Consider the following 27,152-nt stretch of genomic DNA (forward strand, 5'->3'; position numbering starts at 1 on the left):
AGTACCAGTTGTGAGAGCAAAAATGATAAACAATATAAGATCTATAAAAATAAAACCGAAAATGACTAAAACCAGTGGAAAACACTGTTTAGGAGTTGAGGCTCTAAATTCAGGAAACTGATAAAAAAACACAAGTAATTTTTTTAATACAAATTTTGACTTGCCTCGACAAAGTCAAAAAGCAAGACATAGATATGCTGTTTCTGGCGTCAACAACTACGTCAGCCATGTCATCAACAATGTATTAATTTGTGATTAGTATGAAAAAGAAGATGTGGTATGATTGCCAATGAGGTCTAGTTTATGGGGAACCACTAGTGGTAGGTCAATGATATTTGGTATGCAGTTATATTAGAATTGACAAATTACATTGCCATGGAAAATATCAGAGAGTCATGGTCTATTGGTTTTGAAACTTCGACTTAGTTAACATGTATCAGTTTGTGATTAGGTTAGTTGAAGATGAACCGTTTGTTGTAATTGATATTTAATATGTAAATGTATTGGTGTTTGCAAGTCTCATTCCATGGAAATGATATGTCCCACCTCTTCATCACGGTTCATTGGCTTTAACTTTTACAACTAAATGTTGGTGTTAAGGATTGTTTAAAGGGTATGACTTATGATTATAAAATGGTATTTGGTTTGCAGTTGTATTAGCATTGGCATACCTCATTTTCATGGAGATTGTTTAGCTATCTACGTTCAGTCATGGTTCATTGACTTTGAATATTTGCATTACTTAATATTGTTAAAGTATTGTTATTTTGATTTCGAAAATTTACACTATCAAAATTACAAAAAAGTGAGACATATTTCTGTGTTCACAGTGTTTTATGGAGAACATTACATATGTATTATTGTGTTTAACATTTATAGTTTCAACGTTGTACACACTAATGTGATATTTGTTTTGTATTTTAGCATGTAGTACAGTGTGTGATAGTGGCAGTAAAAACTATCTACAACATCATGTTAGTCACATTCCTACTGACCTTCATGTTCTCCGTTATAGGGGTACAGTTGTTTAAGGTACGTATAAACTCTGGTAGATATACGGTGGTAGTTTTCATGAGTAAGGGTTATCCATGAAATAAAGTGCTTGACATAATTCAAATATCTTATAGGCTTGTATGCATGGCTTTACAAAACTGGATTGTCCTGAAAAACTATATTTCAAGTACAGCTGTGCTGAGCCTAAAATTGATTATAACATAGGTTTTCCATATTTATAAAACTTATACTATAGGTTAATATCAGCAATATCTCGGACAAGTTCTATAATGGTGGTCTATTGAGTTTCTTATACAGAGATATAGGCCTTGGAAAAATAAGATATGTGCAATGTGGGGAGCATTGAAAATCCTTCTTTTTTTGTTACTTAAAGCTTGACATGATACAGGAAATATGTATTGCTGAAGACAGTATGTTAAACTCTTGGATGTCTTTTGGCTCTTTGTACTGCTGAATTGAAATATACCAACGCCTTATCTTATTCCTATCTATAATTTGAAAAACTTTTATGACCTCAAATTTGCCAAGAGTGTGTTTAAGGTAACACGATTCGAATGGCATATCTCCCGATTTCCAAACTTTTTGGCACACATGTTCTTTGAATCGAATTACATCGGAATATGTAATAAAAAATGGGGGTCAACATTTTTGTTTTCTTAGTATTTTCATAAGAAAACGTCAATTTTGGTGACAAATTTACTTAGGTATATAGGGGAAATGCCTTTTTTCGGCTTACTTTTTTAGATTTTCCAATGGATGGCTATGTTCTGATATACGGAGAAAAACAAAAAACTAACATAATATCCAGGATTGCATTCTGAATCCATACACGTATAGAAACTTATATGTCACCATCCTTGTTTTTGAGATAAATGGCTTCAAAGTTGATTGATGCCCTTACAATTTGGCCGAAAACGTGTGACGTTATTGAATACAGAATGTAACGTTATTCCTACTCAGAGAAATCGAAAACAAAATATGTGTCTGAATCTGAATGTTTTCTCGTTTGATTTGTTTTGCATTGTCATTTCAGGGTCTTTTATTGCTGACTATGCTGTATAGGCTTTTCTCATTATTAAAGGCCGTACAATGACCTATAGTTGTTAATTTCTGTGTCATTTAGGTCTCTTGTGGAGTGTTAAATTGTCTCATTGGCAGTCATACCACATCATCTTTTTATATATACTTGAAACTTGCTTGAACTTGTTGGTTCAACGTGCATATTTTAATAGTTCATGAATCAATCACCGGAAATAGGTACACGTTAAATTCACGTAATCTTTTTAAATAAGATATTCAAATAATATTTTAATTCTAAAATTTAATCAAAATCATGAAAAATACCTTTATATTTTTGTAAAGGACACGTGAAAATAACATAAGAAATTTCATGTGTGATTCATGTGAATAACTAAGTTTTTAACTCCATCCTTTAAGACACTGATGGTGGTGTCATCGGTTCATCCATGCAGAAATAGAGTACTTTAAAAATTTGATCCAGTGTAAAACAATTTTATAATTGGTCGGGTTTTGATGGTTGTTTAACGTTCAGTGGCAAATAGTTCATGCATGTTCGGGACGATACAACAGTTGTTTATAAAAGACACATTTGATGCACCAATCAAAAAAAGGTTGAACGTTCTGATTGTTGTGAAAATTATGATCTTGATAAAATACACATTCTAAAAAATAAAATAACAAAACTCAAAGGAAATTTCAGAACTCAATAATATTCTTAATTTGCTACATACATAAGGATAGCGTACTCTGCTTGATGTAAATGTGTCAGTTGGTTGCTCAGCAAGTTAGACAAACATTAAACAAACTGTACGCAACATTTCGCAAGATTCAAGTCTGTCATTTGTGGAAAATTATTTACAAAACAAATCTTGAGATCAGATATGCATTCTTTATAAGTAAAACAAACTGTGAAATATAAAGGTTCCAGCTTGAAATTCCACATGCAGGAGATGTAAGCGGGAGTCTGTACTCTGTGTGCCTTTTATATGTTATCAAAATGCCTAATCAAGCAAACTGTCATGAACAAAAAAAGAGAAAATCCAGAAGATATGCGCAGCTTAAATATAAGTTGTAACACCATGTACACAATTTAAACCCGAAGCAAAAAAACTAGTGCTAAATAATTCGCTGTATACACCCTATATACCAAGTGCCGGATTGACAGTTGAACGGACACAAGTGACACAATATGATGATACATGCCTATTACGGCCTTCAACACTGAGCCTTGGCTCCAGATGTTGCTTTCTTTTAAATTGCATATCCCTTATCTCCATTTATCATTATAACAGCCAACTGTTGTACAAATAAAATGTTCCATATAATTGTTTGCTTTGTTTATACTTGTACTTTTACCGTAGATATTTCTTTTTCCATAAATGTTCGTAAACTTTGTCGATTTCTTAGGAAAAATTAGAGGCAATGATTTGAATTTTAACAACTAAAGTTTCAAGTGACGGTTGTAAATTGTAGGATTGATCGCTGTTTGCTTTACGTCCAGTGGCAAATAGATCGTGCATGTAACATGTACGGGCGAGAACAAAATAATTGGTAGGTTATGTAATAATGGGCGTTCCGTCATTATTGTCGAGTAAATTTTGAATGACACTGGAAAATGATAGAATAAAAACAATATATTAAAAATTATGTTCATTGTCAGAAAAATAAAATGTATTTGCATGTACTCGCTACGAAACAAGTCTCTTTCTGTCGTATGAATAAAAATTTAGTCAGTCGTTTGCTTGTAAATTTGTAAACAGTGGCTTGTATACATGTGTGAACGTTATTCGATAAAGTTGAGAACGATAACTTGTGGCGTAACGTCATTCGGTATCGTGTTACCTTAAAAAGGGAATAAGTTTTTATGTATTTATTTAAATGTACGAGTTCTATTGCAGGGGAAATTTCACAAATGTACAGATGAATCAAAAGAAATACAAAGTGAATGCCAGTAAGTCAGTGAATCTTAAATATAACATGATTCTCTTTTCAGGCTGTTTAGAAGCCAAACAAAATATTTATTGCGAATATTTTTATAAAACAATAAAAATGATAACCAAAATAACCTAATATATAAGGTATGATACAGCATCTACCAACAAAAGACTCATCAGATATTTAGAACTACCATTACTATCAACAATGAATTTTATTTGGTTAAGCTGGCCTAGGTACAGAGCAAAATGTGGGAGATTATTGGGCCATGTTCACACAAAGGGAGATAAATCAGTCTGTGCACACTAAGGAAGATAAATCAGTCTATGTACACAAAACTACATAATAATTACATTTTAAAATTAAGTTAAATCTTTAATTAGATTTACAAAATTAAATAGATAATATATATGTTTATTTCAGTGGTAAATTTGTAGTATTCCCTGATGGCACTATTGATAATCCAAAAGAAAGAGACAGAGTCTGGACAAATAATGAGCTAAATTTTGACAATGTACATTTAGCTATGCTGACATTGTTTACAGTGGCTACATTTGAAGGATGGCCACAGTAAGTATTGGTATACTTTGTACATTTAGCTATGCTGACATTGTTTACAGTGGCTACATTTGAAGGATGGCCACAGTAAGTATTGGTATACTTTGTACATTTAGCTATGCTGACATTGTTTACAGTGGCTATATTTGAAGGATGGCCACAGTAAGTATTGGTATACTTTGTACATTTAGCTATGCTGACATTGTTTACAGTGGCTACATTTGAAGGATGGCCACAGTAAGTATTGGTATACTTTGTACATTTAGCTATGCTGACATTGTTTACAGTGGCTATATTTGAAGGATGGCCACAGTATGTACTTGTATATGAACGTCAAATCACAAAAATACTGAACTCTGAGGAAAATTTTTAAAAAAATTTACAGACATTTTCTTGTGTAGAAAATGGTGGATTGAACCTGGTTTTATAGCTAGCTAAACCTCTCACTGTATGTAAAACAATTCGAAAGAGAAAACCAACGGCCTTATTTATATTAAAAAATGAACGAAAAAAACAAATATGTAACACATAAACAAACAACAACCACTGAATTACAGGCTCCTGGCTTTGGACAGGCATATACATAAACAATGTGGCGGGGTGAAACATGTTAGCGAGATCCCAAACCTTCGAATTCCCTAACGTTGAACAGTGGTATAACAGTACAACATAGAACAAACTATAAAAATCAGTTGAGAAAGGCTTAACTCATCAGATGGACAAAAATAAGTCTTAATTTCCTTTTGGTTGATAATTTTTTCTCAAATAAGATGATAACTGTCTTTTGTTTGAAGCTTGACCTTGGTAAAAAATAAATTAAGTTCACATAATTAGTGCTAACATTTTATCCTTTTTGTTCGTAGATTACTTTATATATCTATAGATTCACATTTTACCCTTTTTCTTTGTGGATTACATTATATATCTATAGATTCACATTTTACCCTTTTTCTTTGTGGATTACTTTATATATCTATAGATTCACATTTTATCCTTTTTCTTTGTGGATTACTTTATATATCTATAGATTCACATTTTACCCTTTTTCTTTGTGGATTACTTTATATATCTATAGATTCACATTTTACCCTTTTTCTTTGTGGATTACTTTATATATCTATAGATTCACATTTTATCCTTTTTCTCTGTGGATTACTTTATATATCTATAGATTCACATTTTATCCTTTTTCTTTGTGGATTACTTTATATATCTATAGATTCACATTTTATCCTTTTTCTTTGTGGATTACTTTATATATCTATAGATTCACATTTTATCCTTTTTCTTTGTGGATTACTTTATATATCTATAGATTCACATTTTACCACTTTTCTTTGTGGATTACTTTATATATCTATAGATTCACATTTTATCCTTTTTCTTTGTGGATTACTTTATATATCTATAGATTCACATTTTATCCTTTTTCTTTGTGGATTACTTTATATATCTATAGATTCACATTTTACCACTTTTCTTTGTGGATTACTTTATATATCTATAGATTCACATTTTATCCTTTTTCTTTGTGGATTACTTTATATATCTATAGATTCACATTTTATCCTTTTTCTTTGTGGATTACTTTATATATCTATAGATTCACATTTTACCACTTTTCTTTGTGGATTACTTTATATATCTATAGATTCACATTTTACCCTTTTTCTTTTGTAGATTACTTTATATATCTAAGATTCACATTTTACCCTTTATATATCTATAGATATACGTTTTACCCTTTTTCTTTGTAGATTACTGTATATATCTATAGATTCACAAGAAGAAGATCTTGGTCCAAAGCACAACTTCCGTCCAATAGTAGCTGTGTTCTATTTTATCTACATCATTGTGATCGCTTTCTTCATGGTTAACATCTTCGTAGGTTTTGTCATCGTCACCTTTCAGAATGAAGGAGAACAGGAATACAAAAATTGTGAATTAGATAAAAATCAGGTAAGAAAGAAGAAAGTTATATAATAATAAAACTCTTGAGGAAAATAGAATAGTTTATGACATAACTCTGAGGAAAATAGAATAGTTCATTACATAACTACTTATATAACAATAAAACGCTGAGGAAAATAGAATAGTTCATTACATAACTACTTTTAAAACAAGATTTATAGTCGAATTATAGATGTTAATTTCCATGTCGTTTTGGGCAATGGTGGATAGTTATCTCATTACATCTCCTTATTGTTATATTGGTATGAGGTCATTTGCATGTGATACACACAGTTAATGAGATATTTTTATATACTTGCAGAGAAAATGTATAGAGTTTGCATTAAAAGCCCGACCAATGCGACGATACATACCAAAGGCGAGGTGGCAATACAAGATATGGTGGTTTGTCACCTCGCAAGCATTTGAATATGGAATCTTTACACTTATTATGTTAAACACTGTTATATTAGCTTTAAAGGTGAGTAAAATATATTGATAGAAATACATTTATTGCTATTTTCTACAATTTAGTTTTTTCTGTTTTGGTGATAAAAGTATCAAGTGAATTTTTCTTAATAGAGTGGAAAGAGAATGTATGAAGTCTTGAGTCTAGGAAAAATTTCTTTTTATTGAGCCTGCAACTTTATTGTTTCTGTTAAAAGATTGCTACTCCAGAAAAAGGGTATTTGAAGAGAAAAAATGACAATGGATATAATTCTTCATTAATGAGTTCTGTGGATGCTGTATTTATCTTTTCAGTATGACGGACAGTCAGAAACTTATTCCAAAGCATTAGATTATCTGAACATGATCTTCACTGGTGTATTTACAATAGAATTTGTACTTAAACTTATGGCATTTAGATTTAAGGTAGGAACAAACACTTATGGTATTTAGATTTAAGGTAGGAACAAACTTATGATATTTAGATTTAAGGTAGGAACATATTTTCTATTCTTGATAAAAGTAATTCTACTATTGTCATCATTAGCCAGTCAACACTGAGGTTGTGAGTTTGTATCCTGTCCTTTCAGGTGCACCCGACTCCCAATCTTAATTGACTAGGATTGTCATCATTAGCCAGTCAACACTGAGGTTGTGAGTTTGTATCCTGTCCTTTCAGGTGCACCCGACTCCCAATCTTAATTGACTAGGATTGTCATCATTAGCCAGTCAACACTGAGGTTGTGAGTTTGTATCCTGTCCTTTCAGGTGCACCCGACTCCCAATCTTAATTGACTAGGATTGTCATCATTAGCCAGTCAACACTGAGGTTGTGAGTTTGTATCCTGTCCTTTCAGGTGCACTCGACTCCCAATCTTAATTGACTAGGATTGTCATCATTAGCCAGTCAACACTGTGGTTGTGAGTTTGTATCCTGTCCTTTCAGGTGCACCCGACTCCCAATCTTAATTGACTAGGATTGTCATCATTAGCCAGTCAACACTGAGGTTGTGAGTTTGTATCCTGTCCTTTCAGGTGCACCCGACTCCCAATCTTAATTGACTAGGATTGTCATCATTAGCCAGTCAACACTGAGGTTATGAGTTTGTATCCTGTCCTTTCAGGTGCACCCGACTCCCAATCTTAATTGACTAGGATTGTCATCATTAGCCAGTCAACACTGAGGTTGTGAGTTTGTATCCTGTCCTTTCAGGTGCACTCAACTCCCAATCTTAATTGACTAGGATTGTCATCATTAGCCAGTCAACACTGTGGTTGTGAGTTTGTATCCTGTCCTTTCAGGTGCACCCGACTCCCAATCTTAATTGACTAGGATTGTCATCATTAGCCAGTCAACACTGAGGTTGTGAGTTTGTATCCTGTCCTTTCAGGTGCACCCGACTCCCAATCTTAATTGACTAGGATTGTCATCATTAGCCAGTCAACACTGTGGTTGTGAGTTTGTATCCTGTCCTTTCAGGTGCACCCGACTCCCAATCTTAATTGACTAGGATTGTCAGTTTTCCTATCTAAAGTCTGGATTTCTCTGGCACTCAGGCTTCCTCCACCTTAAAAAACTGGATGCCACGAAATAGCCAAAAAGTGGTGCTAAGAGTGGCATTAAATACCAACAATCAATCAATCTATTCTTCATGTATAAGAAGACATCATGGCTGACAGTCAGATTCCAAAAAAAAATAAAACCTGAACATTTCATAACACCAAAAGATGATTTTATGAATATTGTATTTAGATTGTAATTGAGGAATTTGTTTTATAATTATGAGTTTGTCAACTGTTTTTCTATAATTTGTGTATGACTGCTTTTCAGAACTACTTTGGAGATCCCTGGAATGTATTTGATTTCATCATAGTCCTAGGAAGTTTTATAGATATTATATACACAGAAGTAAATGTAAGTATCAGAATGATTCAGATCTTTAAGAGTTGATGCACATCATATGAATTCATCTTGCACTTCATTTCTTGTCTTGTTCAGAGTTTCTTGTACCTGATTTCTCTCAGCCATTGTCATGCAGAGTATCTCTAGCTTACCTTTCATATTTGAATATTTTGTTTAATCCTGTTGATTTTATAATAACATACCTATCTAAAAATGTAAGTAGAAAGTTCTCGTGCAATAATTCTTTGCTTAAAAAAATCTTATCTGCTTAACTGCATTCACGTCATTAAAATATTTCTATTGTTTGATAAATCTGATAATTGAAATTTAATTGAGAAGACGTCCCACAACTCGAAGAATGACTAGCTATGTATGATTTATATATTTTTATATGTTAAAAATTGAAAAAAAACTTGACAAAAATAGTAAATTTGCCTGCCTTGTCTTGTATTTAAATCTTGACAAAAGTTATAAATTTTGCCTGCCTTGCCTTGTATTTAGACTTCTAAGGTAAGTTATTTCTCTATTTCTTTTTTCTTCAAGTTTTTAATTAAATCACTAACGTATCCCAGTGAGAATGGTAGAAGGCTAGCTGCATCTTCTGCCTAGAGCAAACTACAAGCCTACTCTCTATAGTTTAACAATTCTCAGCGTCACACAAATAAACTATAAATACCAATGAATTAAAAAACTATTACAAAAATCATGATATTAATTATAATTCTAATAGAATTTTCCATAGCCTTGTTATAAGAAGAACAGTATGAAACATACAGAGGGAAATTAAACATGTGCTCGCTATTTTACTTTTAATTGTTCAACCAATATTTAAAAAGTTTTACTTGTTTTAAAATATCTGTACAACATGGAAGGTTCTTCAATGTTTTTATGTCAAAGAAATTATAAAATTCGATTAGTTGGCCAGATTTCTTACGGCCTATTATGAGTATAAATAAAAGAAATAATACAGCTAATAATATTGACTTACAAAATGTATCCAGATTAGTTTCCTTTAAAAATACATTTTCATAAAAATGAAGTGTTGCTCAAACAGATCTTCAATTGAAGGTACTACCGAGCTGAACAATATGATGTAAACATAGTAGATTAGATATATCTAGATGGGGAATGATTTCTTTTCTTGGATCATAGTATGAACACAATTGTTACCATAACAATCTTTTCCACGGACTAAATAGAGAGAAAAAAGTCTATCGCTGTTCCTTTTGCAATACCTCCTTCAACACTCCCTTTATTTTTTTTCTACATCTATTAAAAAAGGGATTAAAATTGATAAATAAAAAACATTGATTAAATAATTTTACTGTGATTAGCTCATTGTAATTGGACATTAGGCAATCAACAATCAATCTTATAGATGCCACTTCTGTATGAACTTAGGGTTGTGAATGTCAAACTATAGAGAGAGAAAGATGTAGATTTGACTAGGTTTTTATCCATCACTATATTTTGCTTCTTTAAGGCAGCTGCACATATATATGTAATAATAGCTCTTAGATATGATGTTGTGGTTTCTGTCATTAGATCGTCAACGTAAGCTTTTCAATCATTTTCTAAAACTTCATATTGTTACATTACTCTAATAATAAAAAGTTTTATTTCAGAAGTGTTGTAGGTTTTTTAACATAGAACTGTTTATGTGTATTAATATTGACTTATTTGTTATATAAATAGTGTGTTGAATGTAAGTTGTAATACTCAGAGTCTTGTTCATTTATAATCAAACATTGTTTGATAGTTTTTGTTACCATGCTACAATTTTTTCCATATCAATGATGGTATGAAATTTTTTGCAATTTCATAGGAAGACATTCCATTCAAATGAAAAACAAGGTATCCTGTGACTTGTTTTAAAAAGCTACACATTATTTCAAATTCTGATTACTAAATACGAAAAATCATACGTCTTTATTTAATATTTTCCCTGCAAAAGTAATGAATTCTGTATCATGAAGATTACATATAGGACAGGCCATTCAAATGTAAATATGACTGGCCCAATTAAAATGTAAACTTAAATTCTTTTTTCCAAGTCTTTTCTACTATTTTATGGACATCATATTTATATCAAATCATTAATAATTAAGTTTAATAGTGAAGTACTTCTTTATCTAAACATGCAGTCAGTTTTACAATAAAGTGAGCTCATAGTATAGAAATAATGAGTTACAACAGATAACTCAGACTAGGTATTGGAAAAATGGTTTCTTATCAAATAATAACCTTATCTTCATAATTTAAAAATTAATATTTGGTTCTTGATCAAAAGTGTTCTTGAACATTGATTTTCTGATTCACTTTTAAAAATTGTTACCTGATTCACTTTTGAACATTGATACCTGATTCACTCTTACTCGTTGATAACTGATTCACTCTTACTGGTTGATATCTGATTCACTTTTGAACATTGATACCCGATTCACTCTTACTCGTTGATAACTGATTCATTCTTACTGGTTGATATCTGATTCACTTTTGAATATTGATACCTGATTCACTCTTATACACTGATACCTGATTCACTCTTACTCCTTGATAACTGATTCACTCTTACTTGTTGATACCTGATTCACTCTTACTCCTTGATAACTGATTCACTCTTACTTGTTGATACCTGATTCACTCTTACTCCTTGATAACTGATTCACTCTTACTTGTTGAAACCTGATTCATTTTTGAACATTGAAACCTGATTCATTTTTGAACAATGAAACCTGATCCTCTTTTAAACATTGAAACCTGATCCACTTTTAAACATTGATTTTCTGATAATCTTTTGAACATTGATTTTCTGATTCATTATTGAACATTGATACCTGATTCACTCTTACTCATTTGATACCTGATTCAGGGGCATAACTGATTCACCCTTACTCGTTGATAACTGATCCACTTTTGAACATTGATTAGTGATCCACTTTTGAACATTGATAACTGGTTCACTTTTGAACATTGATACCTGATTCACTTTTGAACATTGACTCTGATTCACTCTTGATCTTTGATACCTGATTCACTCTTACTTATTGATACCTGATGCAGGGGCTGCTGGCAGATGCAATTGAACATGGATACATGATTCACTCTTACTCATTGATACCTGATTCAGGGGCTGCTGGCAGATGCAATTGAACATGGATACCTGATCCACTCTTACTCATTGATACCTGATGCCGGGGCTGCTGGCAGATGCAATTGAACATGGATACATGATTCACTCTTACTCATTGATACCTGATTCACCTTTGATCATTGATACATGATTCAGTTTTGAACATTAACACATCATTCACTCTTACTCATAGATACTTGATTCTCTCTTCACTGCTTGCAGATTCACTCTTAAACATTGATACCTAAATCTTCATTTCAAGTATTACTGATTAGTTGTGTTGGTGAATACAAGTTGTCAGCTTTATTGTTGATATGTGTACAAAGTTAGATATACTATTGAAAAAAGTTACCAGTTGCCCAATGTATTAAAAGTGTATCTAAACAGCTGTTTGCTACTGCAATATTAAGTCAGCTGTTTATTGACTGAATTTGGTACATTTCATTCCTTAAATGTAGTATTTAAGTTTGATATTATCTTTCATTTTCAAGATTACAACAGTTAAAAGTCCAAATAATCATAATAATGATGTCAGCTGTTATAAACGGCCATATCTTGAAGGAGTGGAGTCGGTTGTGAAAATAGATTGATCTTGTCAGTCATTAGGAATAAGTACTTTCTTTTTTTTCTGCTGTTAAAACCTTGGGGGATATCTTTTGGAGGTATTGGTTGTGTTATTATGTCAATGGTAATAACTTAGTGTTATCATGTTATTGATAATAACTACCTGTGAGAGCAATATTGTGTTAGTCATAATGACTATGTGTAATCTTGTGTTTAGTGGTAATGACTATGTGTAATCTTGTGTTTAGTAGTTATGACTATGTGTAATCTTGTGTGTATTGGTTATGACTATGTGTAATCTTGTGTTTACTGGTTATGACTATGTGTAATCTTGTGTGTATTGGTTATGACTATGTGTAATCTTGTGTTTATTAGTTATGACTATGTGTTATCTCATCAGTGGTATTTACTGTTTGTTATCTTGCCATTGATAATTACTTTGTTGTCTTGTTAAGTTTCAGTTACTTTGTTATCTTGCCATTGATAATTACTTTGTTGTCTTGTTAAGTTTCAGTTACTTTGTTATCTTGCCATTGATAATTACTTTGTTGTCTTGTTAAGTTTCAGTTACTTTGTTATCTTGCCATTGATAATTACTTTGTTGTCTTGTTAAGTTTCAGTTACTTTGTTATCTTGCCATTGATAATTACTTTGTTGTCTTGTTAAGTTTCAGTTACTTTGTTATCTTGCCATTGATAATTACCTTGTTGTCTTGTTAAGTTTCAGTTACTTTGTTATCTTGCCATTGATAATTACTTTGTTGTCTTGTTAAGTTTCAGTTACTGTGGTATTTTTCATTGATAATGACTTACCTGTTAAGTGGCAGTAGCTGTGTTATCTTGCCATTGATAATTACTTTGTTGTCTTGTTAAGTTTCAGTTACTTTGTTATCTTGCCATTGATAATTACTTTGTTGTCTTGTTAAGTTTCAGTTACTTTGTTATCTTGCCATTGATAATTACTTTGTTGTCTTGTTAAGTTTCAGTTACTTTGTTATCTTGCCATTGATAATTACTTTGTTGTCTTGTTAAGTTTCAGTTACTTTGTTATCTTGCCATTGATAATTACTTTGTTGTCTTGTTAAGTTTCAGTTACTTTGTTATCTTGCCATTGATAATTACTTTGTTGTCTTGTTAAGTTTCAGTTACTTTGTTTTCTTGCCATTGATAATTACTTTGTTGTCTTGTTAAAGTCATAAGAAACGAGTGACCGGTGAAAAATAATGTTCTTCCAATTCTTGAACCAATGCATACAAACATCATAAACTTAGTCTTCTGTGCTCGAATTTATCATTTTTTTCGTGTAAATTTTGTATAATTGTCAATTTTATTTTCAATCGGTCAGTGTTATTGTGAAAATATGGCAGGTAATTAAAGTTCGTGTTTTGAAGCCGAAGTTTAACGATTGTCACCTTTTTGTCAACAATTGACGAAAGATAAACAAAAAAGCATTGAAATTGAGCACGTGTTTAACATGTAAATTCAGATAATAGTTTATTTTAAGGACATCCATTCGTATTGTGGTCACCGGATTTTTACGAGATGGGTCACACTGAGGTCACCTTGCATACGGAAAATATGTTTGGGGGAATTGCTTGCTGGAAGGAAGCTATTCAAATAAAGTAAACTTCTTCTAAATATGAATAAATTAAAGAATTTTCTTCAGAAAAAAGTATATGTACATAAGTTTTATAATGAAAACTATCCATTTAGTTATTAAAATCATATGCATTAATTTTTTTTGATTTGAGGTTTCTTATGACTTTAAGTTTCAGTTACTGTGGTATTTTTCATTGATAATGACTTACCTGTTAAGTGGCAGTAGCTGTGTTATCTTATTTGTGACAATTACTCTGTTATTTGTCATTGGTTATGACTGAGTTATCTTTTCAGTGGTAATGACTGAGTCATCTTCTGTCAATAGTAATTAGTAGGTTATCATGTTGGATGTAATGCCTATGATGTCAGTGGTAACAACAGTTTGCTATCTTTTCTATTTTACTGCCTATCTGTTATCTTGTTCATAGTATGTGTAAAGCAATCACAAATTATTCAATCAATCTTGTCAGTCTTAATGACTGTTATCTTGTCTGTTGTAATAACTATAAAAGATTGTTTAACATTTGAAGAGTTGTAAATATTAACTGATTAGTTTCTATTTGAATTCCACTATATTTTGTTTAAAGGATACAAAATATCCCCAAATAGACATTTTAACTACTTTAAAGAGAATTTTGCTTTGAATTGCTTGTTGAATGCCGATGTCAGTTGTGTTAAATCATTTGCATGATTTTTCTTGGCATGAATAAATTTGGAAGGTATCCTGGGTTTTATTGAAAAGAAAATTACATCATTGCATGTCATATTTGTATTTTTTTTATTTTTTTTTCTATGACAATTGCTTGTATGGAAGGTCTTGCCTCACAGTGTGACACCTTTCACAAGAGGGCATCATGACATCATTTGTTTTCATATTTAATGCATTATTTATACAATTTTTTTCCTAATTTGGCACAAAAATAGAGGGCTAATAAGGTTTGTGATTTAATGTCTTGATGTTCTGCCATGTCTCAATGACTGGAAAAAATGTCCCAGCATGCTCCCCAGATTCCACCAATCAAAACGCTTGTTGAAGAAAAAAAGCATGTATTGCCTGCTATGTTGTCATGACAATCATCAATTTTATTTTGTGTGTATTTTAGCACCTGTGTGCAGAAAACTTTTTATATCAAGATTGAAAGCAGGAATATGCATACTTTCCATGAAAATGTTTTGTTATGTTCTAAATAGAAATTTTGTTACAGGAAAAATATCCTTTTGAATGAAATCAGAAAACCTGTGTTAATAGATTCAGCATGTTGGTTCATATGTTAGTTATCTCACAAAATCTCCTTTTTATTTTATTTTATGTGTTTTTGTATAGTTCCTTTTGTAACTAGACACTGACAGTAGCATATAAAGAGACGCTGAGATTAAGATTGTCCAACCATTTTAATCTCAACAAAGTAGAGCAGAACAATTTGTGCATGACCAGCCTGGTAAAACTGTGGATTCATTATGTGTTTGATACCATTTTTACTGGATTTCATGGGCAAAGATGAACCACAATTTAAATGCTCAATAAATTATATACTTTCTATGGGCTTTATGTAGACTTTTGAGAAACACTAAAATAAAAATATCCACTATCTATAAACTATTGGTTATCACTCAAATGAATGAATCCACAGTACTTGTTATTTCAATAACACATCCCCGTGCACAAATGATGTTTTATAACAATGACTTGGTGATTCTGTAAATTGTTATGGTTTTACTCAGGCCATGCATTTCTGTCTGGCAGAAAAAAGACGATATCTTGTCTTGTTATTGCCATGTTATTTTCCTAGCTGGAGTAACATAAAAGTTCATAATTATATCACATATATTCTAAACATCTTTGAAACTTGTTATACTTGTAAGTAATTTGGCACCCTTAACGGTAGAAAATGTAAACAAGCATCTAAAGAAGATTGTTTATACCAAAACATTTAAAAGTAAGAAATTCATGGAAAACATAGAAAAAATATGCCTTATTTTTTTTACTTGTTTCATTATTTTATTATTACCCAGTAAGGGGTGTTCCAAATATAGGAAGCTTATACATAAGAAATAAAGAAAGTTGAAAGGTTAGGATCTAGAACATATTTATGAATTTTATAACTTAATTGTGCAATAGTTTAATACATATGCTTCCATTGAGTTCAATAATTTCCTTAACTGCTTAAATTCTTCAATACAAGAAATTTGTTTCATATGACTATAATCCCCTTTCATAGATAATTATTCAGAAACACAAAGACGTATAATATTGGCAGAAAAATTCTGCTTTGCAAAATGATAGGCCACTTTATGTCAGATATTGCTGAAGAAGGAAATTTGGACATATTTGGCTTGTCATTAATATATCCCTAGCAAGACAATGAAATCACATTTCTTGCAGTGAAAAGGTTGTCGTCATTTCAAGGTAACAAAGAAATACAGCTTTGTTAAGCTGTAAATATCACAAGTCATCACAAACAGCTGTGGTATTATGTCACCAAGCTCTTCCATGCCATCCACCCCAAATCACAATACAAAGTTTTAGAGATTAGTGTCAGTTACATGATCAAGAGTTAACTAGTTTGGCATATCTTGAAATTCTGATATCCCAGAATTCTCTTGGTGTGAAAACAGTTGAAGATACTTTGTAAAAAAGATGGACAAACAACAACAGTGGTTAATTAAGCTACTTGACTTAAGGACATACGATACAGTTTTGATCCTGTAATTACAAGTTCATGAAAATTTGCATATAGGCTATTTTTCATCTGATTAAATCAAATATGTAATAAAAAATATACCTTCATGTGCTACTTTTTTGAGTAAAATGAGGTCGAAATTTTGTATATTTGCTCAAAATTCAGATTTGTTGCCGTTATTTCTTTTTCGAAAGAAAGACATAACTTTTTTGTTATAAAAGATAAACACAAATTGTTTTTGGTTAAATTATCGTTAATTTCTTTATTTTGTAAGTATCCTAAAAAAATACGCATTTTTTATTCAGAAATAACTCATATTTATCAAATGTTCATGAATTGAGGAAAAAACGTTATTTTTGCTGCATGTTTATCAAAATTGAAAAAAATCCTCTATTTACAGTTTTATAAAATTTGGGTCATATAATCTCCCTGCAAAATGAAACAAATTGCCGTTTTGAAAAATAGGGGTCCATGAACTCGTTTTCAAATTAAATCAGTTTGAATGATAAAAATCAGTCGAAAAATGCATCTTTTCCCGATAAGTCACAGTTTGACGTCACGAAAATAACATTTTACGTTAGCAACGTCATTACCTCCCCTGTAACTGTATATGAAACACAAGTAAACTTTATTCTGAAACTTCAGTTAACCAACCAATGCTATAGTAGATGTGATACATTGTATTTTTAACTATTATTTGAGTCCTATTATAAATATTGACTAGAACACACCCGCGAAATCGCGGGCATATACAGCTTATGAACTGTTGGTAGGATGATTGTTTGTAAAAGATATTATGTATTGAGAATTACATAAAAAGGTATCTCCCTTTTTCCAAAGTCCGATATTTGTTTCCTTTCCGCTAAATTCAATTATATTCGTGTTTCAAGCCTACGACCACAATTATTCTTCTCCTTTGCTACAATGCTTCTTTTGGTAAAAGTCAAATCAAATTAAATATGCACCGTTTCAAACATGAAATAAATGTAACTGCTTATATATAGACCATTATTAGTCTAAAAAATATGCTTCTATGACAATCCATCAGTGTTTTTTTTAGAACCTTATTAACATGCCAATGGTAGGATTTGAATCATGTATAAATCAGTGACAAATACCGACTAAGGCTAATTTGAGGGGTTGTCGATCGTTGGGATCCTGATCCCAAAATCCCGGGCATTAAACCATGAAATCTCGAGATGTAGATTTTAAAGAAATTCATATCCCGAAATCGAAAAATATATTCCCGGATCCCGTACGCAGAGGCGGATTTAGGGGGGGGATTGGTTGCTTATATAGGGAATCACTGAAGCGTGACTGGAGCGGGCCCCCTCTTAGGTCAGTCCGTGGTCCCCCACTTGTGAAAATTTCTGGATCCGCCACTGGTAAGAATCAATCCACAAATCCCGAGCTTAAAAACACCCGATCCAGACGCCCCGAAAAAGGTCCTACCTCCCTCTAATCTCTACCTTACTTTCATTTTTGCCAAATCACTATTTTCCATTTTAACAATAAATTATATATAGAAATTTCCTGACAGAGTCTCTATATATTAAAGTAGTATAATCATAGTTTACGTGTAGATAACGCGAAAAATATTTGCCCTCTCTAAGGGATATAATAGTTGTGATATTTGCGTTCTAATCACCATGATATGGAGAATGCTCTACGATTGGTTGTACTTGTGTCACATGTTTTACTTATTTTAATAAAAATGCAACTGGTATGACCACTTGAATAGTATAATGTTATAACATTTAAAAAAAAAAACAGTAGACAGAATACAGAGATTCGCTATATATTAAAGAAGTATAATCGTAGTTTACATGCTGATGAACGCGAAAAATAATTGTCCTCTCTAAGGAGGTATATATAGTTGTGGGTCTTGCGATCTCAACACCATGACATAGAGAACGCTCTGATTGGCTTAACTATTTTTCTTTTTTGTTATCTATCATACCATTGGTTGTATTTGTGCATGTTTCAAACAGGAAGTCTTATCTATGACTAAAAGTCAGTCTGATGACGGAATCATTTCCGGACTCCTTTTTTGTCATTTTTCTCCCAAAATAACTCAATCTGAATAATCATAAGAATGGATGACAAATGCGACTATGCATGTTACCTATAGGACACAGAGGCATGATGATTGATTTATTGTGGAAGGAAGAGAAGCGACACCAACAATGAGGTCTTCTCGTTTAATAGTATAGAAGTTTTAAATAGTCGTGAAAAAACTTTTCATCAGTAATAATGTATGCTATGTGGGTTTTTTAATGTTTTATTGTGGAGTGGAAATGTTTTTTTACTCTGCATAAAACTTTCTCAGTGTCAGATACTTGCCATGAGAATGCATTTTGAGGAGGTTTTTCTCTATGAGAATGCCTTTTGAGGAGGTTTTCCTTTTTCATGTTGATACATTTTTTTCTTCTTGTTTTATACATAATTAGGATGTTATTTGCACAAATATTAATACAAAATATATCATTTAGTCGATTGAAAATACAGAGGTAAAAATGCACTGCAAAATTCAGAGATAATTTTATGATATTAATTTTATGTATTAACAAATGAGTTATATTTGTTACTGAAAACAATTGCACCATATTATATGTCGTCAGCTACAATTGCAGCTTACATGTTTTATTTTGCCAGCTTTATTTATTTTCTTTGCCAACTTCACATTGCAGATAGAGATGCAATATCTTTTGTTTTCATATTTTACGTTTGTAAATATTTCTGTGTAAATATTGTGGTAGCCCTTTTATGGTTCCCTTCACTATGATATTGTGTGCAAATTTATATTTTAGTCCTAGAAAATTATGAACAATGAAAATAGATAAGAGAGTGAAATTGAAATGAAAGCAATTAAGTGCCTACATAAAAAAACATGGAGACATGTTTTAAAGCACAAAATTATATTTATGAATTTGCATAGAGGTCATAGTTAATGTAATTGTAACACATATATTGTATGTTAAATATATATAGTATTCCCAATTGAAACTTGTTATATCAAACTTTATAATTTTTATGCCCCACCTACGATAGTAGAGGTGCATTATGTTTTTTTTTGTCTGTGCGTCCGTTTGTTCGTCCGTCCGTCTGTCCCGCTTCAGGTTAAAGTTTTTGGTCAAGTTATTTTTTGATGAAGGTGAAGTCCAATCAACTTCAAACTTAGTACACATGTACCCTATGATATGATCTTTCTAATTTTAATGCCAAATTAGAGGTTTTTTCCCAATGTCACGGTCCACTGAACATAGAAAATGATAGTGTGAGTGGGGCATTCGTGTACTGAGGACACATTCTTGTTTGTTTTCTATTTTGTACATGACTAAAAGGTCATGATTTACAATTATTTATACAAAATACTAGTTTTCCTCCATAAAATTGATTGATTTTTTTAAAGTGTGAGTTTGAAGTCATGATCTTAGGTGATATGTCTTTTTGATCAAAGTTTGATATAGCAAGAGTTCATTACAGGTGGCAGGTGTATTAAGCAATCTAATAAGATATATATATATATATTTATTGATAATTTTAGTAGATTCTGATCAATATTATAGTATGTATATGTTTTGACATGTTGACCCCAGGTGCATTAACTTTAATTATAGGTTTAAAAATTGAATACTACTTCTTGAAACTAGGATATTTGAATAGAGGAAGGTATTAATTATAAAAAAGAAGATATGGTATGATTGCTAATGAGACAACTATCCACAAGAGACCAAAATGACACAGACATTAACAACTAAAGGTCACTGTACGGCCTTCAACAATGAGCAAAGCCCATACCGCATAGTCAGCTATAAAAGGCCCCAATATGACAATTTAAAACAATTCAAACGAGAAAACTAACAGCCTTATTAATATAAAAAAAATGTACGAAAAACAAATATGTGACACATAAACAAATGACAACCACTGTATTACAGGCTCCTGACTTTGGACAGGTACATACATAAAAAATGTGGCTGATTAAACGTGTTAGCAGGATCCCAACCTCCTCCTAACCTGGGACACAGGTATAACAGTATAACATAGGAACAAACTATAAAAATCAGTTGAAAAAGGCTTTACTAATTAGATGGACAAAAATTAAGAACCTCTTTGAAATGTTTGACTCCTATACATTAAGGACATGCATTGAAATGAAGACAAGTATAAGATTATGGTTATAATATTGTTGTCCAACAGCCCTTTCCCTTAACTTATTTAATCAATTAATCAAATTAGTTTCAATGCTTTGTGGTAATGAAGACGGATTGGGATGAGCAATGTTTAATACATTTAATAATTTTATGCATGTTCAGTTTGAAATAGATGTTTATAAATGTATGGTTGTTACCTCTTTGTGTAGATCAGTGACAAACCAATACTTTAACCCACAAACAAGTAATGTGATTTAAGAATCAGATCCATTATTTCAGTTTTGGGTAAGAATTATTATAAGTGGGTCAACTCTCAATGATTTCTAGGATTGCAGACTGTATAAGCATTGTCATAATAAATGATTGCATTTAATTATATTTTCTACTTTAGAGTACTTTTAGAAGTTAATAATGATATGTTTTTATTTTTGTAGCCTGGTCAAGGTATAATTAGCATCAACTTTTTCCGGTTGTTCCGTGTGATGAGACTGGTTAAATTGCTCAGTAAAGGGGAGGGTATTAGAACACTCCTATGGACATTTATCAAATCATTTCAGGTAAAATATACAAATATCACAAGCAAGACAGAACAGTTTATATTCAAAAACAACACTTTTAGATGGAAAAATCAATTTCAACATATTTTAATACTTGTTTCATAAATTAGTCATAAGTATTATATTTTTAAAGATTGAACTATTCTTTCATATTAAGTGATCAGCTTCATCAATCAAGATGTTACTAGTTAACTTAAAAATCTTTCCACACAGACATATAGCTGTTAATAATTGTCATGTCTGTGAACGTTAATAATTGTCATGTCTGTGAACATAACAACAAATAAACTATGAAATATTGGAGTACTGTTCATGTAAACTCTATTGCTGGCATTTATTATTGTTGTTCATCATGTTCATGTTGAATATGTATCTCAATAACAAAAGAATTTCAACATTTCGGAATTTATAGTTTTCTTTAGGTATTAGGGTAATTATTTTTGTCAATTTGATGGGTAGCTTAGTCATTGTTTTGGAAGAAAGAATCCAGATACAATGTGATTGACAAGTGCCATGATAAAAAATACAGAGACAAGTTTGAGCTTTGATTGCAATTATATTGACCAACTTTTGTATTGATTAATTAAGCAGACACTCTCTTACACAACTGCTGGTACATCATTGTCAAAGCTGTTAAACTTGCTCTGAACATTTATATGAGAGATATTAAAAAGTGTACATGTTATTTTTCAGGCTCTTCCCTATTTAGCACTGCTGATAGTTATGTTATTAAAGGTGTATCTGTTATTTTTCAGGCTCTTCCCTATGTAGCACTGCTGATAGTTATGTTATTCTTTATCTATGCAGTTATTGGCATGCAGGTATGTAACAAAGTTTCTCTATTATTAGCATACATTACCCTTTTACTTTTTGTCAGTGCCATATCGTCAGCCTCAGATTCATACAAAGATGTTCAGCCTCATAGTCCAGCTAGTCATACGTCAGCTACAGAAACTTAATTACATTAGAGATGGCATTGTATAATTTAATTTTTTTTTAAAGTCCCTTTGGCTTAAATAAAAGGGAATGATCAGTTTTGCTTCAGAATACATGTAAACACAACCAGTTGCATGTATCATTGCAGGTTCACACACTGTCTTATGAAAAAGACATTGTAAATGGCAGTAAAGACACTTAAAATTTTATTTGTGCACATTGATATAAGTAGATGTGGTATGAATCCCAACAAGGTAAGTCTCAATCCAAGTCACTATTTGTAAAAGTAAAAGTTATAGGTTGAGGTACAGCCTTCAACATGGAGCCTAGGCTCACAACTAACAGCAAGCTATAAAGATCCCCCAAATATGACTAGCGTTCATTGTTTATTTTCAGATATTTGGGAAGATATCTATAAATAATGATGACAGTCAGTTACATAGAAACAATAATTTTCAAACTTTCCAGCTGGCTGTTTTAGTTCTATTCAGGTAAATATTTATTATGTATCATGATACTACAGGAAGATGGACTAGTTCAGTATAATATAATAAATGCTTTTTGCAACATAACTTTTGATTGGATGGTAAAGAGCATAGTTGATTGAGTGACAGGAGCACTGCAGTTTTTATTACCACTTCCGTCTTTAAAGATAACGAACCAATTTTCTACCGATTGTAATTTTGTTGAAATTAGTTTTGTTTACACTTTACAGCTGAAAATATGGTAGCTTATCAAAGGTGTAAACAATCAGATATTAAAAACAGAGAATTCCAAACTTTTGTTTAATCATTGACATAGGCAGTACAATTAACAACCAAGCCTTTTTGGAAACATTCTAAATATCTGGCTATAAGTACAAGCCAACTGCTAAATTCTGGTTTATACATAGTGGTATCTCTGAACTAGAAAATTCAATTTACATGGACTACACATACTTTATAACTGTTATTATTGTTATGTTTATCCTTACAGATCAGCAACAGGAGAGGCGTGGCAAGATGTCATGTTGTCATGTGTACATAAACCTAACGTGTTATGTGAAACAGGTCCACCTCCTGATGAGTTGGTCAACCAAGTCAACAGCACTTTTACAGCAGCTGCTGATGTTTGTGGAACAGATTTTGCCTACTTCTATTTTATATCTTTCTATATTCTGTGTTCATTTTTAGTAAGTATACCCCCTGAATATAAGTAGAGATAGTTAGATATGACATGTACCTTTAAATTAAGGGCTATTCCATTAAAATGAACATGGAACAGACTTTCAAAATATTCCTATAACCAAGAACCATTATTTAGATAATTTTGCATAATGGTAATAGATTCATACTGCAAAAAAGATCCATCATTAAACCACCCTTCCTACCCTCCCACATACATTTTAATAGAATAGCCCTATTGATGTTATAATTGTATCATGTCTTAATTATGGTCTGCTGTATACAAACCAGTTTATGATTGCCAATAAGACAACTCTTGACCGGAGACCCATTGACCTAGAAGTGAGTAACCATAGTTATATGATTGCCAATAAGACAACTCTTGACCGGAGACCCATTGACCTAGAAGTGAGTAACCATAGTTCACCGAATAACCTTCAGAAATGAGAATAACCCATATCTAATAGAAAGCTATATCTAAAAGGCCCCAAAATGAGGAAAAGAATGGCCTGATTCATGTACAAAACGAATAACAAATATAATATACAGCAGCAAAGTAAAATAATAGTAAAATGAATATTAGTAGGAATGATATGAAAAAATAGATAATTTCTTATTTCAATACATAAACTCTGGTATAAAATTGTAAATTTTGTTCTAGTTGATGGGTCATCTTTCAGTTTTGACACCACAATTTCAACCATGAATTAAAAGTTGTAATACTTACATATTAACGTAGCTTTTAGGGTTGATGAGATAGGTATACTGGTATGTTGAATTTTGCTGTTTTTAAAATTTGCTTATTTCTGCTTTTCATTTTGTAGATTATAAATTTATTTGTTGCTGTCATCATGGACAACTTTGACTACCTAACAAGAGATTGGTCAATTCTAGGACCACACCATCTTGATGAGTTTGTTAGATATTGGTCAGATTATGATCCAGAGGCAAAGTAAGTATAGCAATCTCTAATCACTACCTAACAAGAGATTGGTCAATACTAGGACCACACAATCTTGATGAGTTTGTTAGATATTGGTCAGATTATGATCCAGAGGCAAAGTAAGTATAGCAATCTCTAATCACTACCTAACAAGAGATTGGTCAATTCTAGGACCACACAATCTTGATGAGTTTGTTAGATATTGGTCAGATTATGATCCAGAGGCAAAGTAAGTATAGCAATCTCTAATCACTACCTAACAAGAGATTGGTCAATACTAGGACCACACCATCTTGACGAGTTTGTTAGATATTGGTCAGATTATGATCCAGAGGCAAAGTAAGTATAGCAATCTCTAATCACTACCTAACAAGTGATTGGTCAATACTAGGACCACACCATCTTGATGAGTTTGTTAGATATTGGTCAGATTATGATCCAGAGGCAAAGTAAGTATAGCAATCTCTAATCACTACCTAACAAGAGATTGGTCAATACTAGGACCTCACCATCTTGATGAGTTTGTTAGATATTGGTCAGATTATGATCCAGAGGCAAAGTAAGTATAGCAATCTCTAATCACTACCTAACAAGTGATTGGTCAATACTAGGACCACACCATCTTGATGAGTTTGTTAGATATTGGTCAGATTATGATCCAGAGGCAAAGTAAGTATAGCAATCTCTAATCACTACCTAACAAGAGATTGGTCAATTCTAGGACCACACAATCTTGATGAGTTTGTTAGATATTGGTCAGATTATGATCCAGAGGCAAAGTAAGTATAGCAATCTCTAATCACTACCTAACAAGAGATTGGTCAATTCTAGGACCACACAATCTTGATGAGTTTGTTAGATATTGGTCAGATTATGATCCAGAGGCAAAGTAAGTATAGCAATCTCTAATCACTATCTAACAAGAGATTGGTCAATACTAGGACCACACAATCTTGATGAGTTTGTTAGATATTGGTCAGATTATGACCTGGAAGCAAAGTAAGTGTACCAGCCATCATGTTTGTAGATTTTGATCCTACAGCAATGTGTATGAAGTAGGAGAGCCAACTGGGGTCAACAGTGTTAACCTTTTGTTAGAATTTGAAGAGAATCATCTGTTAATGAGTTCCTTATAATTTGAAGAGAATGCTTAGAAAATAATTTCCTTACAATTTTTAAAGAATGCTCGTTAAATCATTATGCCCCCCCCCTTTCATTTTTACCAATCTAGAGTTATACCTTTTTACTACAACCATCTTCAGTCATGTCATGTTTAAAATAATCTATATGATGCAAGCGGGGGCATCATCTGTGTCCCATGGACACATTCCAGGAACATCATCTGTGTCCATTCATCTGTGTCCAATGGACACATTCCTAATTTATTTCTTTTCAGTCACATCTTTATTACAAATTGAAAATTGTTTCTTTGTTTATTTTCAGGGGCAGAATCAAACATTTAGATGTAGTTACTTTGTTAAGAAAAATATCACCACCATTAGGTTTTGGTAAATTATGCCCACACAGAGTGGCATGCAAGGTATGTACTTCATGCAGTATTATGATCAGAGAGGATATAAGTTAACTGGTTGGAGAGAAGATTTTAATATTATAAGAGCTGGCTTTCTCTGATGTTTTGTTTTATTTTCCTATTCTAAGCAGTATAGTTATAACTAGATATAAAATGAGTGGTGACATCACACTGATAAGTTTAGATAAAGCTGAAGAACAGGTTTATATTAGGAATGAAAACCAAATGATAAAAAATAAGGAGTCTGTGTATGCTTACTAGGTACTCTTATTTACTGAACAAATAGTCATTGACTAAGGAGTATAGTTCAGATAGGTCAGAAAGTCATTGACTAAGGAGTATAGTTCAGATAGGTCAGATAGTCATTGACTAAGGAGTATAGTTCAGATAGGTCAGATAGTCATTGACTAAGGAGTATAGTTCAGATAGTCATTGACTAAGGAGTATAGTTCAGATAGGTCAGATAGTCATTGACTAAGGAGTATAGTTCAGATAGGTCAGATAGTCATTGACTAAGGAGTATAGTTCAGATAGGTCAGATAGTCATTGACTAAGGAGTATAGTTCAGATAGTCATTGACTAAGGAGTATAGGTCAGATTGTCATTGACTAAGGAGTATAGTTCAGATAGGTCAGATAGTCATTGACTAAGGAGTATAGTTCAGATAGGTCAGATAGTCATTGACTAAGGAGTATAGTTCAGATAGTCATTGACTAAGGAGTATAGTTCAGATAGTCATTGACTAAGGAGTATAGTTCAGATAGTTCAGATAGTCATTGACTAAGGAGTATAGTTCAGATAGTTCAGATAGCCATTGACTAAGGAGTATAGTTCAGATAGTCATTGACTAAGGAGTATAGTTCCGATAGTTCAGATAGTCATAGACTAAGGAGTATAGTTCAGATAGTCATTGACTAAGGAGTATAGTTCAGATAGGTCAGATAGCCATTGACTAAGGAGTATAGTTCAGATAGTCATTGACTAAGGAGTATAGTTCCGATAGTTCAGATAGTCATAGACTAAGGAGTATAGTTCCGATAGTTCAGATAGTCATTGACTAAG

At 32.0% G+C, this 27,152-nt stretch overlaps 1 protein-coding gene across 16 annotated transcripts in view; it reads left to right on the top strand.

Annotated features, from left to right (window-relative positions):
• Positions 1 to 27,152, top strand: part of LOC134711978 (muscle calcium channel subunit alpha-1-like) — a 140,248-nt gene that overhangs the window by 89,125 nt on the left and 23,971 nt on the right. For all 16 annotated transcript variants that reach the window (XM_063573157.1, XM_063573167.1, XM_063573176.1 and 13 more), the window contains exons 23-35: positions 925 to 1,032; positions 3,933 to 3,985; positions 4,393 to 4,539; positions 6,285 to 6,486; positions 6,800 to 6,958; positions 7,240 to 7,350; positions 8,756 to 8,839; positions 21,395 to 21,517; positions 22,273 to 22,338; positions 22,850 to 22,944; positions 23,429 to 23,624; positions 24,441 to 24,568; positions 26,003 to 26,099. In XM_063573157.1, the coding sequence (XP_063429227.1) occupies positions 925 to 1,032; positions 3,933 to 3,985; positions 4,393 to 4,539; positions 6,285 to 6,486; positions 6,800 to 6,958; positions 7,240 to 7,350; positions 8,756 to 8,839; positions 21,395 to 21,517; positions 22,273 to 22,338; positions 22,850 to 22,944; positions 23,429 to 23,624; positions 24,441 to 24,568; positions 26,003 to 26,099 (1,569 nt within the window). The remainder of the gene's footprint in view (positions 1 to 924; positions 1,033 to 3,932; positions 3,986 to 4,392; positions 4,540 to 6,284; positions 6,487 to 6,799; positions 6,959 to 7,239; positions 7,351 to 8,755; positions 8,840 to 21,394; positions 21,518 to 22,272; positions 22,339 to 22,849; positions 22,945 to 23,428; positions 23,625 to 24,440; positions 24,569 to 26,002; positions 26,100 to 27,152) is intronic.

Source organism: Mytilus trossulus, chromosome 1 (genome assembly GCF_036588685.1).
Source record: "Mytilus trossulus isolate FHL-02 chromosome 1, PNRI_Mtr1.1.1.hap1, whole genome shotgun sequence".
Lineage (NCBI taxonomy): Eukaryota > Metazoa > Mollusca > Bivalvia > Mytilida > Mytilidae > Mytilus > Mytilus trossulus.